Source organism: Spinacia oleracea, chromosome 1 (assembly GCF_020520425.1).
Source record: "Spinacia oleracea cultivar Varoflay chromosome 1, BTI_SOV_V1, whole genome shotgun sequence".
In the NCBI taxonomy this organism is placed as follows: domain Eukaryota; kingdom Viridiplantae; phylum Streptophyta; class Magnoliopsida; order Caryophyllales; family Amaranthaceae; genus Spinacia; species Spinacia oleracea.
Genome location: NC_079487.1, coordinates 7553089 through 7567001, shown reverse-complemented (window position 1 = coordinate 7567001; position 13913 = coordinate 7553089). Strand labels below are relative to the sequence as shown.

General features: G+C 39.9%; 1 protein-coding gene across 17 annotated transcripts; it reads left to right on the top strand.

Annotated features, from left to right (window-relative positions):
• The first annotated feature begins 217 nt into the window (after positions 1-217).
• On the top strand, positions 218-5438 carry LOC110792109 (protein ILITYHIA). 17 transcript variants are annotated; one of them, XM_056834982.1, is made up of 11 exons: positions 220-580; positions 1082-1206; positions 1291-1397; positions 1492-1881; positions 2275-2354; positions 2994-3204; positions 3321-3500; positions 3593-3693; positions 3779-3814; positions 4028-4167; positions 5185-5438. In XM_056834982.1, exons 6-10 carry the CDS (start codon positions 3175-3177, stop codon positions 4134-4136), a joined length of 456 nt encoding a protein of 151 aa, XP_056690960.1. In that variant the 5' UTR covers positions 220-580; positions 1082-1206; positions 1291-1397; positions 1492-1881; positions 2275-2354; positions 2994-3174; the 3' UTR covers positions 4137-4167; positions 5185-5438. The 17 variants fall into 17 exon arrangements, 15 of the variants coding, with proteins under 15 accessions (XP_056690960.1, XP_056690969.1, XP_056690965.1 ...); XM_056834991.1 differs by having other exon boundaries at positions 1082-1397; positions 1492-1528; positions 1825-1881; XM_056834987.1 differs by having other exon boundaries at positions 1082-1397; positions 1492-1528; positions 1657-1881.
• The last annotated feature ends 8475 nt before the right edge of the window (positions 5439-13913 follow it).

Sequence of the window (13913 nt, the reverse complement as noted above, 5' to 3'; positions counted from 1 at the left end):
TGTTGCACCGTACATGTATTAATACGCTTCAACAACTAGTAGGTCAACGCGCGTCAAACCCTTTAAAGGGTTATTGCAGCGTACAAATAAATTGCCCCCTGCAAAAGAGTTTTTTGCAGCGTACAGTGTAAAAGCCCCCTGCAATAGCCCTTTTATTTTGCAGCGTACATGGTAAAAGCCCTTGCAATTACCAGTTATAATTTTTTTTGCTGCAAAGTTAATTCAAACCAAACGTTTAGTTCTATCTCAAACCTCAAAGACCAAATTCTTAAATCATATCCCGCGCTCAGTACTCCCTTCTACTTACCTCAGCTTTCCCTGCGTCTCGCCCATCGCCGGTGGTTCTCGCTAGTCGCCGCTGGGTCTTTCCCGTCGCCGGTGGTACTCCAGCAAGGTCTCGGGTTTTTGTGGGGATTTTAATTTGGAATTAAGTTAGAAATTAGGGCTTGTGAATTAGAATTTGGGGATTTGGGAGTTAGGGCTTTTCGTATCGGCGGCAGAGCACCACTCGGAACCACTCCACAGCAGCGGCGTGAGTGATCGACAACAGCCCGCAGTGGTGGTCGACGGAGCAAGCTAGGTCTGTTTTGTTATTTTTGTATTTTCAATTAAAATTACTAATTAAATTGTATTTGAATTATTTTGTGCAATTATGTTTTATACTTTGTAAATATGAATTCAAGAATCGAGAGCCTTGTGCACTGCGATTGTAGGTTGATTTGATTCAGGGGATTGGAAGATAACCAACTTGAAGGACCTCTGCCCAAGAGCCTTAGGAATTTGATTAACTTGAGAACCTTGTGAGTCTGTTTTTCAGTGAACTCTAGAAGCTGATACTTGGAGCACTTCAAATCTGCTTATACAACATTATGTTTCAGTATTAGGATAGTTCTTGTTGTGTTTAAATGTAATACTATGCAGGTAGTTGGTGAGACTTGGTGGCTAACTGATTGTTATAATATTACATATTTTTCCACGTCTTTGAAGTTTGAGGCTTTTGTGTTGTTTACTTGTTTCCTTTGCTAGATTTTCATATTGTACAGTATAAGATTCATTTACAAAATATTTGCTCCTCTTGTAGAGTACTTGCTGCAAGCGTTCTTCTGGCTATAATATGCGCAAATTCTAGATCACTTCTTTTAGCAGTTGGTCAAGATGATCAAATTGCAGCTCAAGCCGGACACTATGCTTAATTCGTGATCCCTGGTCTCTTTGCTTATGGTCTTCTTTACTCACTTCAGAGATTCTTACAAACCCAGAACATCATTTTCCCTATGATGATAACTGCAGGGTTCACTACACTACTGCATTTGCCAGTTTGCTGGACTTTGGTCTTCAAATGTGGTCTTGGAAACCGAGGAGCTGCCCTTGCAACTGGTGTATCTTATTGGATTAATGTAATATTGTTAGCACTTTATGTTAAGTTTTCTTCTTCTTGCTAAAAAACTTGGACAAGTTTTTCTACTAAAGCTCTGCATGATTTACCTACAGTCGTCAGACTCAGTATTCCCTCTGCTTGTATGGTATGGTAAGTCCCTGGAGCCTGTAGCTTGCTTTTTGACACATAATAAAATCAAAACAAAGCATCGTATTGGTCCTTCTTTAATTTCTTCCTACAGTTTAGAAATGTGGTCATTTGAAATGATGTTCTCTTAGCTGGTCTTCTTCCCAACCCAACATTAGAAACATCCGCGCCGTCTATCAGGTATATATGTACAAGTTTAAGTTATACTTCATAAGAAACATTCAATATGAGCTGACGTTCCAAGATAATTAAGCAAATGGGATTATACCATCTGACTACTGGTCCTCTTTTTTTTGCAGTCTCAACACAGCTGCACTTGTGTGGATGATCCCCTTTGCTCTTAGTGGTGCTGTCAGGTATTTTTCTCTTTTTCTTCTGATATTTGTGAGACTTGTTACCAAAATTACCTCTTGAAGTGAACTAAAAAATTAAATGTGGATGTTCCTGCTAATGTTGCTGTCGGAATATCGCCATTAGGAGGGTCAATTTTTCCTGTTTCTTTGATCTTTCACTTTCACTTTCATAATTCCATTATTTCTATTTTTTTTTTTTGATTTTGTTTGGTAATTTTCGAATTGAAATCCTGAGTTCGGGTTCCGAATTCTCCTTTTAATATGCGTTTTGGTGATTTTCAAATGAAATTTGTCACAGTTACGATGAAACCTCGGCTTTCAACTAATTTGAGTGCATAGCATGTGTGTGTGTTGTGTCCTATAAGAATTTCTTACATATAGTGCACTTTCATGCAGTGAGGCTTAGCATTAAGTCCTTCAAAGTACCAGAGATTTTCATTGAGGTTCCGAATAGTACAACTATTGGTTCACTCAAGGTATGCAACTGAGTTATGGTTTTGCAAGACTTGTATTTGGAAATTGTACTGACAGTTTAATTTTTTTTTCCGGTATGTTTTTTTATTGATTGTGTTCTTGAGAATAAAGGAGGAGCTGACTAGGTTGAGGTTGAAAAATGTACACTAAGGCATAGGTTATTACATAAAAAAGGCATAGGTTGTTCTTGGATTTGGGTGGATATCCCAGGCTTTTAAGTCAATAATGAAAAACCTGTCGTGATTTTAAGGCTAAGTACAAAAATCTTAATTCTATTCAATCATCTGAATCAAGCTAGGCTCTTTGTTTTTTGCTGGAAAACTGAAAAGTAGTGGACAACTTAATGCACTCCATTAGGAATTTGGTTAGTTATATATGGTTTTGCAGCATGGTTGAAAGCTAGAGCTGGTTAAACATTAAAATTAGCAGTACCAGGTTAGCTTTGTTGGTAAACCTAATCTATTTAGGTTTGTGACACCATTCTTGCCATTAGTTCCAATCTTGTGTCATTTGATTTGAGCTTTTGGTTGTCCTTTCTTAACTAGGAGCATATTATAGTTTTATAGGAAGCTTACATTAGTAGTTATGTGTCATCTGTTTAAGCAACAATCTTATCATAATTCTGTTTTTTATGGAAGCAGGGCGTGCCAGAAGAAAGCTCACTGGGACAGTGAGCTTGCAGATCTACTCAAAGAACTTTTAGATTTAGATTTGTCTTCTAGCTGGACTCCCAGACATGGTTCAGCTCTCACTGTCTCATCCATTCTTCAGCACTACCCATCGGGAGTATGTCTATCCTCTTGGTCACCATCCATTATATCTATGCTGAAAGACAAGTTAAAAGAGGAAAAGGTACCACCTGACAGACAGCCACATGCCACAGAGTGCACAGTGATATCAAGATACATTAATTAATATTTTCCTTTTCTCAAATCCTGATAAAGGTTTCATTTTCTTCCCACATATAGTTCCCAGATCGTGAAAGTTTTACCAAAGCACTAGGAAGATATATGATTTATCAAATTCAAAGTGATACATCGAGTAGTTCCTTGCATGCTCAAACTGTGTCCTCCATAGTTTCTGCGCTGCAAGATGAATCCAGTGAAGTTAGACGGAGGGCATTATCTGCCCTGAAGGCTGCTACAAAGGTAAGCATTTAACATATTTTTCTGGACAAAGTTTTTGATATATGATCTTAATATATGTTCTCATGTAGCAATTGAATTATATTGTTTGGCAGGCAAATCCTACTGCCATTATGGCCCATGTGTCGATTTTTGGTCATGTGTTGGCAGAACGTCTGAAGGATGGAAGTACACCAGTGAAGCTTGCTGCAGAACGGTGCGCGGTGCATGCTTTCCAATTGACCAAAGGTAATTACTTTACTAAGGTTGTTTCAATTCTGACATATTGTCCAAAATAACAGGAAGCTTGCGAATTTATTTTTTGGTTTTGCACGAAGGTAAGGTATCAGCTCCTTTTTCCATTTGCACACTTCTGGTAAAGTTCTGCACTTTTTTATTTTCCTTCCAATTATTTTTCAAATAATAAAACTTTGGTTGTGAATGTTCTTAGAAGCATTATGTAATTTGAGCAGTTTATTTTTAGTACTCAACATTTTGCATGCTCTGTCTCAATTATAATTGTCTTTTGCATGGTACAAATTTGCATCCAGGATTAGAGGGAATAGGTATTTAGCTCCAATATCGAACACCGACCACATCATCGATCCAATAACAGTAACTGAGCAAGTGAATAACGGGAATAGGCTTTTATGTGACTAATTTCAAAATTGTTTTCCAGACTTAGAAGCAGGTGAGAATATTTTAGTCAAAATATGACATATAACGAACTAACGAACCTAAGGACTCACTTCCAACTTATTACATGATTAATATGATTATTTTTAAGTTTCCAAGATTCAATCCAATCGATTTATGCACATTTGAGACTTGTTTGGTCGTTATAGGTCTTATTTAGGCTAAAATAAGGCATTTTCGCTTCCAACTTTGAACTAGCGAACCTAAGAACTAATTTCAAACTTATAACATGATTCATATGATTAGTTTTAACTTTCCAAGACTCAATCCAATCTATTTATGCACATTTGAGACTTGTTTGGCCATTATAGGTCATATTTAGGCTAAAATGACATTTTCGCTCTCAACTTTGAACTAACGAACCTAAGAACTCATTTCAAACTTACTACATGATTTATATGATTAGCTTTAACTTTCCGAGATTCAATCCAATCTATTTATGCACATTTGAGACTTGTTTGGCCATTATAGCATATTTAGGCTAAAATGACATTTTCGCTCTCAACTTTGAACTAACGAACCTAAGGACTCACTTCCAACTTATTATTTGATTAATATGATTAGTTTTAAGTTTCCAAGAATCAATCTAATCGATTTATGCACATTTGAGACTTGTATGGTCGTTATAGGTCATATTTAGGCTAAAATGAGGCATTTTCGCTCCCAATTTGAACTAAAGAACCTAAAGACTCATTTTAAACCCTTTACATGATTAATATGCTTAGTTTTAAGTTTCCAATACTCATTCCAATCTATTTACGCACATTTAAGGCTCATTGGGTCGTTATAGGTCATATTTAGACTAAAATGACATTTTCATTCCCCACTTTGAACTAAAGAACCTAAGGACTCATTTCAAACTTATTACATGATTAATATGCTTAGTTTTAAAGTTTTCAATACTCATTCTAATATATTTATGCACTTTTGAGGCTCATTAGGTCGTTATAGGTCATATTTAGACTAAAATGACATTTAATCTAATGCTCTCCTAAAATTTTTGTTTTTGAAGGTCTATACTCCGAGGAATGCGCCTTATGCTAGTGAGGAAGTTGATGTGGTTCATGATCAATGGGCTAAGTTTTTTACCAGCAAGTATTTATTATTAGCCTGAGCGCCCTTGATCGAGTTGGTTTAGATGTTATAGAACAATTTTTTTTATTAAAATGTATGCGTACGTTGAAATTGGAACGTAAATATATTTAAATGTATTGGTAAGTGCACTTTGGTTTTGGGGTATATACAAAACTACAATTATTGATTTTATATTTGTTATACAGGTTGCGATATTATATTATTGTTGTGACAAATTTCTATATTTGGTGCAAGGCACTCTAGGTATCCTAAACAAAATTAGAATTTTCCCGCCAAAAGTGCTTTGTTGCAGCGTACATATATGTGTACGCTGTAACAAGGGTGTAAAATTTGGCAAAATTCCAGACTTGTTGCAGCGTACAAATAGATGTACCCTGCAACAAGTGGGGTCTTTTGCAGCGTACACGAATTTGTACGCTGCGACAAGTCAAGATTTTGGCCAAATTTTTGACACTTGTTGCAGCGAACATTGTACGCTGCAACAAGTGCAGACTTGTTGCAAGCCCCCCAGTTGCAGCATACGATGTACGCTGCAACAGGGGTCTAAAAGCCCGCTGCAATAAGGGTTTTTTCTACTAGTGCGTGTCGGTGAACCAAGTAGAGGAACAACAACTAGAGTTCTTTGTTCGTGTTCATTGACGGATTAACGTGGAAAACACGCTTTGAATGTAAGTTTGCTTAATCTATGCTTTATAGATGTTTCCTGGCTTTGGGGATTGTTCCGCACATGTTATTATGTTTAACTGTATTCCCCTACACAGTCTGAACGGAATAACTGTGTAGCAATATGTACCCCACTGAGTGATGAAGGTTGTCTTCTCCATATCCTCCCCTGCCATGGGAATCTGATTGTAGCCTGCGTACCCGTCCATAAAAGAGAGTAAGGCATGATTTGCGGTGTTGTCGACCAAGATGTCGATGTGGGGTAATGGAAAACCGTCTTTAGGGCTGGCCCTGTTAAGATCTCTGTAGTCCACACATATTCGTACTTTGCCGTCTTTCTTTGGAACTGGGACAACATTTGCAATCCATTCTGGATACTTTGCTTCTCGAATAAACCCGGCCTCTAGCTGCTTGGAGACCTCTTCTTGAATTTTGAGGGAAACGTCCGTTTTCATGCGACGGAGTTTCTGCTTGATGGGGTTTGAACCTGGAATAAGGGGAATTGTATGTTGACCGATGCTTGGATCAACCCCTGGCATATCATGATAGGACCATGCGAAGACGTCTATGTACTCTGAAAGTAGCTTGATAAGATCATCCCGCTCTGCTTGAGATAGAGTTAAACCAATCTGAACTAGTTTTGAATCACTATTGTTAGAAGGGTTGATTTTTTCTGTTTCCTCAACTATGGGCGTCCTGTTTTCATGATTTTCGATAGCTTTTAGAATTTCAAGGTCAGTTTCTTGTGAAGCAAAGTTGTTTGGATTGGGATTGTGTTTTGAATTAGAACTCGAGGAGTAAGTAGAAATTGAAGTGTAATTGAAATCAGCAATCATTACATCGACTGTTTTGACTTGAAGCTCGGCCTTTAGAGGCTCTTGATTGATGCAAGACTCTAGTTCTAGACTCTTAGAATCATTGCTAGACTCGAAATTTGAAAGACAGACTCTGAACTTGGACAAAGACACTAGTCGTAAAGATAGTTCTCGGGGTATTCCAAGATATCCACGTCATCGTCATAATCATCGTAGACGGGGCTACATGCACAGGTCTTCAAGGCCTTCCCATGTGCTGTAAGGAAATGCGGCGAAGCTGCCCTTGCATGAAGTGTTGAGCCCTAGGAGGAACATTCTCACCATTTTTCCCTCTGGCAACTCGGGCTTGATTGTACGAGCGGAGGTTGCCCATCTGTAGTAGTATTCTTGAATGCACTCATCCTTTTCCTGGCGTACAACCGACTTTTATTTGATGGAAGTGTCGGAAGCTGGAACCTTTGAGGGTGAGGCACGCAGGGCCATCCAATATTTCCTCGAACCAAGGTTCTCCGAATAGTAGATCGAAGTTGGCTGACACATCGACAACTAGGAATTCAGCATTGCTGTGATAAGTGTCAATAGAGAAAACTAGTTCGAGGACTCCTAGGACCTTGTATGTGACATCCTGGAGTTTGACAGTCTGTTGAGCACTCAGCATGAGATCGTACTCGCAGAACCCCAAAGCCTTCAAGGTGGCGAGAGGGCAGATGTTTTCTTGAATGTCGGTGGTTACCTTAGGTTCGGGGATCACCCAGTTTTGAGCACTTGGAAGGAGATGGCAAAAGCTTGGGACCATCAGTTCGTAACCTGGCTTGTATATTATAGATATTAAATTGCATGGAAATTCCTCTTCTTCATCTTCACAGTCATAGGAGATGGCTTGGACCGAGGGAGTTGTTTGGCTCCGGGAGGTAGGGGTAAGGTCTTGTTGTCGACCATGTCCTGGATCAAGTGCTTAAGCTTGTAGCAGTCTTCGATGTCATGACCCTACCCTTGATGGTACTTTCAATGGGATTTCGGATCCCAGCTCTTAGACCTTTTGTCGACTAGAGGATCAGGTGTTGGACCGATTGGTGTTATGACTTGTTTTTCAACCAGCCGATCGAATGCCTCGCTGTAGGACATCCCGAGGTTTGTAAAGACCCTTTGTGGTCTGCCTTGATAGTTGCGCTGGTTAGCATTGTTCTTGAAGTTGTTTGACTTTGGACCTTGAGGAGCCTCTAGGGCGTTGACCTCATGAACTTTGTGTGTTGCTTCAGGTCTCTTGCCCTTCCACTTTTCAGCTTGTAGAGTCGGGACTGCTGGTGCTTTCATCAGGTCATCTTTTATGTCGACCTCGATGTCGTAGGTTCTCTTGAAGCTTTCCAATCCTAGGTACTTCATGTGAGTATTGTATTTCGGAAGAAGACCAGCAATAAAGATCTTGACCAGTTCTCTCTCGGAGGGTCGAGTCACCATCTGGGACGCCATTTCTCTCCACCGGTTGAGGTAAGTAGTGAAGCCTTCCTGAGGCCCTTGCCTGAGAACCTCTAGCTCCCTTAGAGTAGTTTGAAGTTGAATGTTGGGCTGATACTGCTCCATGAATGCTCGAGCAACTGCTTCCCATGTACATGTTTGATGTTCCTTAAGTGAATATTACCATTTCTGGCAGACTGGTTCAAGAGACATGGGGAATACCACAGGGTATAGCTCGAGTTCGACCCCCTTGATGGCCATTGTAGCTCTAAAGTTCTTGAGGTGGTATTTAAGATTGTCGGTGGACTTGAACTTTGGAATATCATTGGCGGAGAATTTGTCTGGCAGATTCGCCCTCCCCTTGAGGTTGTCTTCCATTGAGGTGTCAAAATAGTTCTCTTGATTAGTGACCTTACTGACCAGACTCTCGATCTTCTTGGTTAAGTCATCTGTAGGCGCGCCCTGTTCCACAACACCCAGTCCGTTGCTTATGTTCTCCACATTGGCGCTGAGGCTGGTGAAAGCTTCTAGGAGTTGAGTGAGTTGATTCTTGAAAGGGACTGGAACTGAAGCGCGCGACTGGAAGTGACTGGAAGTTTGATTCTTGAAAGGGACTGGAAGTTTGATTTGTAGGAGATGAACTAGCTGCTCGTTCGATGCCGGCTATGAGGGAGGCTAGGGCTGATGGAGTTCTTTTCAACCTCTCTCCTCTTCGGCGAACCCACAGGATTCTCGGACTCCTATTTAGGACACACCACATGATTTAGACCTCGGACTTCCCAACACTGTTAGGTTATGATACATATGACAAAACATAAATCATGCGGAAAACCTTAATGCCAGGAAACATATTATTTACACATAATCAGTTAGCCTAATTTAGGTGCATACACTTTGTAGCGTGCCCTCCTTAGCTGCGCCCGAACCGAACAAGAACAAGTCTTTAGGACTCCAAGTGTCGTCCCTCCGTAGATAGTCCACAGCACGTCCGGATCCGCCTTAAGATTGACCAACTAGAATCGCCCTTAAGGTTCTATAATTTTCTACTAATATGGGCAAGTAATATGACTGATTTTTCTGCTCATAAATCACTGCTTTAATTGTATGAATATTTGTTAAAAAACTCGTGTATAAATTTATGACCCTAGGCATATATTTATAGAACCATGGAAAGGATTTTGAATCATGTTAGAATACTAATTAATTAATTAGAATCCTTTTAGAACTCTAAATAATTAATTTAATCTTTTAGGATTAGGATTTAATCAATGCACGAATTCCGATAGCTTTAGGATTCGTATAGCACGCACACGAGCACAGCACAGCCCGCGTGCTTGCCTCGCGGCCCACGCGAGCTGCACGACGCCGAGGCCCATGCTCGCATCCCATTCGCTGAACCGTGCTCGCGCACCAAGCCTTGGCTGGGCCTGGCCTTGCGCTGGGCTTGGTCGAGTCCTTGGCGTGTTTGTTTGATGCGTGTGGCTTGCTGGGTGACGTCCTTGCTTCGTGCTGGGCCTTCCTCTAGCAAGCCTCGTCCGATGCTAATTCGTACGATACGCTTCCGATTAAATTCCCGATTCCGGAATTCATTTCCGATACGAACAATATTTAACATTTCCGATTCTGGAATTAATTTCGGTTTCGAACAAATATTTAATATTTCCGTTTCCGGAATTATTTTCCGATTCCGATAATATTTCCGATTCTGACAATATTTCCGATTCCGGTAATATTTCCATTTCCGATACGTACCATGTTTCCGTTTCCGGCAACATCTACGACTCGGATAATATTTATATTACCGATACGATCCATATTTCCGTTTCCGGCAATATCACCGTTTCCGGAGTATTCATTTACTTGCCTTTGACGATCTCAGCTCCCACTGAAACCAAGATCCTTCGATTCCGAATATCCATAGATGGAGTATTTAATGCCATTAAATACTTGATCCGTTTACGTACTATTTGTGTGACCCTACGGGTTCAGTCAAGAGTAAGCTGTGGATTAATATCATTAATTCAACATGAACTGAAGCGGCCTCTAGCTAGGCATTCAGCTCACTTGATCTCACTGAAATATTAACTTGTTAATTAATATTGAACCGCATTTATTAGACTTATCATTAAATGCATACTTGGACCAAGGGCATTATTTCCTTCAGTCTCCCACTTGTCCTTAGGGACAAGTGTGCATTTCCTAATTCCTTTGTCGCTCGATGCTTGCTCTTGAACATAAGGTAAGAGTTGTCATCCTTATTATGTCCAGAGGTGTTTCTCGGTTTCAGAGTTCAACTGATCAAATAAACAGATAATCATAGCCTATGATTCATCTGAGCACGGCCATGCATTTTACAGTTTCTAGCTCTCCGAGTGGCCTTGTACAACTTTCAGCATCTCATCCCGATTTATGGGAGGACAATCCCAATTTTGCGATCTTGAGATTAGACTTCGTTTGATAGGTGATTACCTGAGCGTTGCCTTTATAGCCTCCTTTTACGGTGCGACGGTTGACAACGTCAAAGTAAGCAGTTCTCAAACAAGTAATCTCAAATCACTCAGGTATTGAGGATTAGTGTCTAATAATTTGAATGAAATTTACTTATGACAGATTTTCATCTCTTGCAGTAAAGTTTCATAGGTCTGTCTGATACTAGTCTTCCCAAAGTAAGCATCTATGCAAATGATTATGACATTGCCATGTCCACATAGTTCAAGAAACAGAACTATTACTCATCTTGCATTTCTAGTCGTCTAACGTTTTCTATGCGTCCATCTTTATAGAAAACTCCGACCAGGGACCTTTTTCAACTTTTGACATTCAAGTTCACTTGATAGACATTTCTTAGTCACAGGACTGGTCCTGACAGTCTATCTTGAATATATTGTCAAATTGAAGGGAATCATCATTTAATAAACCACAAATTAAATGGAAAAATGAATTTTATTCATTTATTTTGAATGATTAACCAATAATGTTTTACAAAGTATTAAACTCTAAAAATTTAAAACATTAAACAAGGAAATCAAAGCCATTCTCCAATATGCTTGATTCCCATAGCTGCAGTGTGCGAGTTGTGCTTCGCCTGCGGCAGAGGTTTAGTAAATGGATCTGAGATGTTGTCATCAGTTCCAATCTGGCGTATCTCGACTTCTTTTCTTTCAACGAATTCTTGTAGAAGGTGAAATCTACGAAGTACATGCTTGACTCTTTGGTGGTGTCTAGGCTCCTTTGCCTGTGCAATAGCTCCGTTATTATCACAATATAGGGCTATTGGTCCTTTAATGGAGGGGACTACACCAAGTTCACCTATGAACTTCCTTAGCCATATAGCTTCCTTTGCTGCTTCATGTCCAGCAATGTACTCCGCTTCAGTTTTAGAATCCGCAATGGTGCTTTGCTTAGCACTTTTCCAGCTTACTGCACCTCCTTTGAGGCAGAAGACAAACCCAGACTGTGATCTGAAAACATCCTTGTCGGTTTGGAAACTTGCGTCCGTATAGACTTTAACAATTAATTCATCATCTCCACCATAGACCAGGAAGTCATCTTTGTGCCTTTTCAGGTACTTCAGAATATTCTTGGAAGCAGTCCAATGTGCCTCTCCTGGGTCTGACTGGTATCTGCTCGTAGCACTGAGTGCATACGCAACATCCGGCCGTGTACATATCATAGCATACATTATTGAACCAATCAATGATGCATATGGAATCCCACTCATTCGTCTACGCTCATCAAGTGTTTTTGGGCACTGAGTCTTGCTTAGAGTCATTCCATGAGACATGGGTAGGTAGCCTCGCTTGGAGTCTGCCATCTTGAACCTTTCAAGCACCTTATTGATATAAGTGCTCTGACTAAGTCCAATCATCTTTTTAGATCTATCTCTGTAGATCTTGATGCCCAGTATGTACTGTGCTTCTCCTACATCCTTCATCGAAAAACATTTCCCAAGCCAAATCTTGACAGAGTTTAACATAGGAATGTCATTTCCGATAAGTAATATGTCGTCGACATATAATACTAGAAAAGCAATTTTTCTCCCACTGACCTTCTTGTATACACAAGATTCGTCTGCGTTCTTGATAAAACCAAAGTCACTGACTGCTTCATCAAAACGTATATTCTAGCTCCTGGATGCCTGCTTCAATCCGTAGATTGATTTCTTAAGCTTGCATACCTTTTTAGCATTCTTTGGATCCTCAAAACCCTCATGCTGTGTCATAAACACAGTTTCTGTTAAAACGCCGTGTAAGAAAGCGGTTTTGACATCCATCTGCCATGTTTCGTAATCGTAATATGCAGCGATTGCTAACATTATCCGAATATACTTTAGCATTGCAACTGGTGAAAAGGTTTCATCGTAATCCACACCGTGGACTTGCCTTTAACCTTTTGCAACCAATCTAGCTTTGAAAACTTCAAGTTTTCCATCCTTGTCTTTCTTCAGTTTGAAAACCCATTTGCTTCCTATGGCTTGGTAGCCATCTGGAAAATCGACCAAATCCCACACTTGGTTTTCTGACATGGAGTCTAATTCAGATTGCATGGCTTCTTGCCATTTCTTGGAGCTAGGGCTCGTCATAGCTTGTTTGTAAGTCGCAGGTTCATCACTTTCAAGTAATAGAACGTCATAGCTCTCGTTCGTCAAAATACCTAAGTACCTTTCCGGTTGAGATCTATATCTTTGCGATCTACGCGGGGTTACATTTCTAGATTGTCCATAATTCTCACCAGATACTTCTAAAGATCTCTGAGTTTCTTCCTGAATGTCATCTTGAGCATTCTCTAGAGTTTGTTGTTCGACTCGAATTTCTTCGAGGTATACTTTTCTCCCACTTGTCATTTTGGAAATGTGATCCATTTCCAAAAAGATACCATCTCGAGCAACAAACACCTTGTTCTCAGATGTATTGTAGAAGTAATACCCCTTTGTTTCCTTTGGGTAGCCCACAAGGATACATTTTTCAGATTTTGGATGAAGTTTGTCTGAAATTAATTGTTTGACGTATACTTTACATCCCCAAATCTTAAGAAAAGACACTTTTAGAGGCTTTCCAAACCATAATTCATATGGAGTCTTTTCAACAGCTTTAGACGGAGCTCTATTTATAGTTAGTGCAGCTGTATTTAGTGCATGTCCCCAAAATTCTATTGGAAGTTCGGCCTGACCCATCTTTGATCTAACCATGTCTAGCAAGGTTCTGTTCCTCCGTTCCGACACACCGTTCCATTGTGGTGTTCCAGGAGGAGTCAATTCTGATAGAATTCAACATTCTTTCAGATGGTCATCAAATTCATAGCTCAGATATTCACCGCCTCTATCAGACTGCAGTGCCTTAATCTTCTTGCCTAATTGATTCTCTACTTCACTCTGAAATTCCTTGAATTTGTCAAAGGATTCAGACTTATGCTTCATTAGGTAGACATAACCATATCTACTGAAGTCATCAGTGAAAGTGATAAAGTAGCTGAAACCACCTCTAGCATTTGTACTCATTGGTCCACATACATCTGTATGGATTAAACCCAATAGTTCAGTTGCTCTTTCTCGAACCTTAGAGAAAGTTTGCTTTGTCGTTTTGCCAAGTAAACATGATTCGCACTTACCATAATCCTCTAAGTCAAATGGTTCTAGAATTCCTTCTTTTTGAAGTCTTTCCATGCGTTTCAAGTTAATATGGCCTAATCGACAATGCCACAGATAGGTGAGATC

Excerpts from the sequence above, each read along its gene's own strand:
- LOC110792109 (XM_056834982.1), top strand. The coding sequence starts at position 3,175 with ATGCTGAAAGACAAGTTAAAAGAGGAAAAG. Across the intron at positions 3,205-3,320 it reads ACAAGTTAAAAGAGGAAAAG|TTCCCAGATCGTGAAAGTTT; the intron begins GTACCACCTGAC and ends TCCCACATATAG. Across the intron at positions 3,694-3,778 it reads GTGAAGCTTGCTGCAGAACG|GAAGCTTGCGAATTTATTTT; the intron begins GTGCGCGGTGCA and ends CCAAAATAACAG.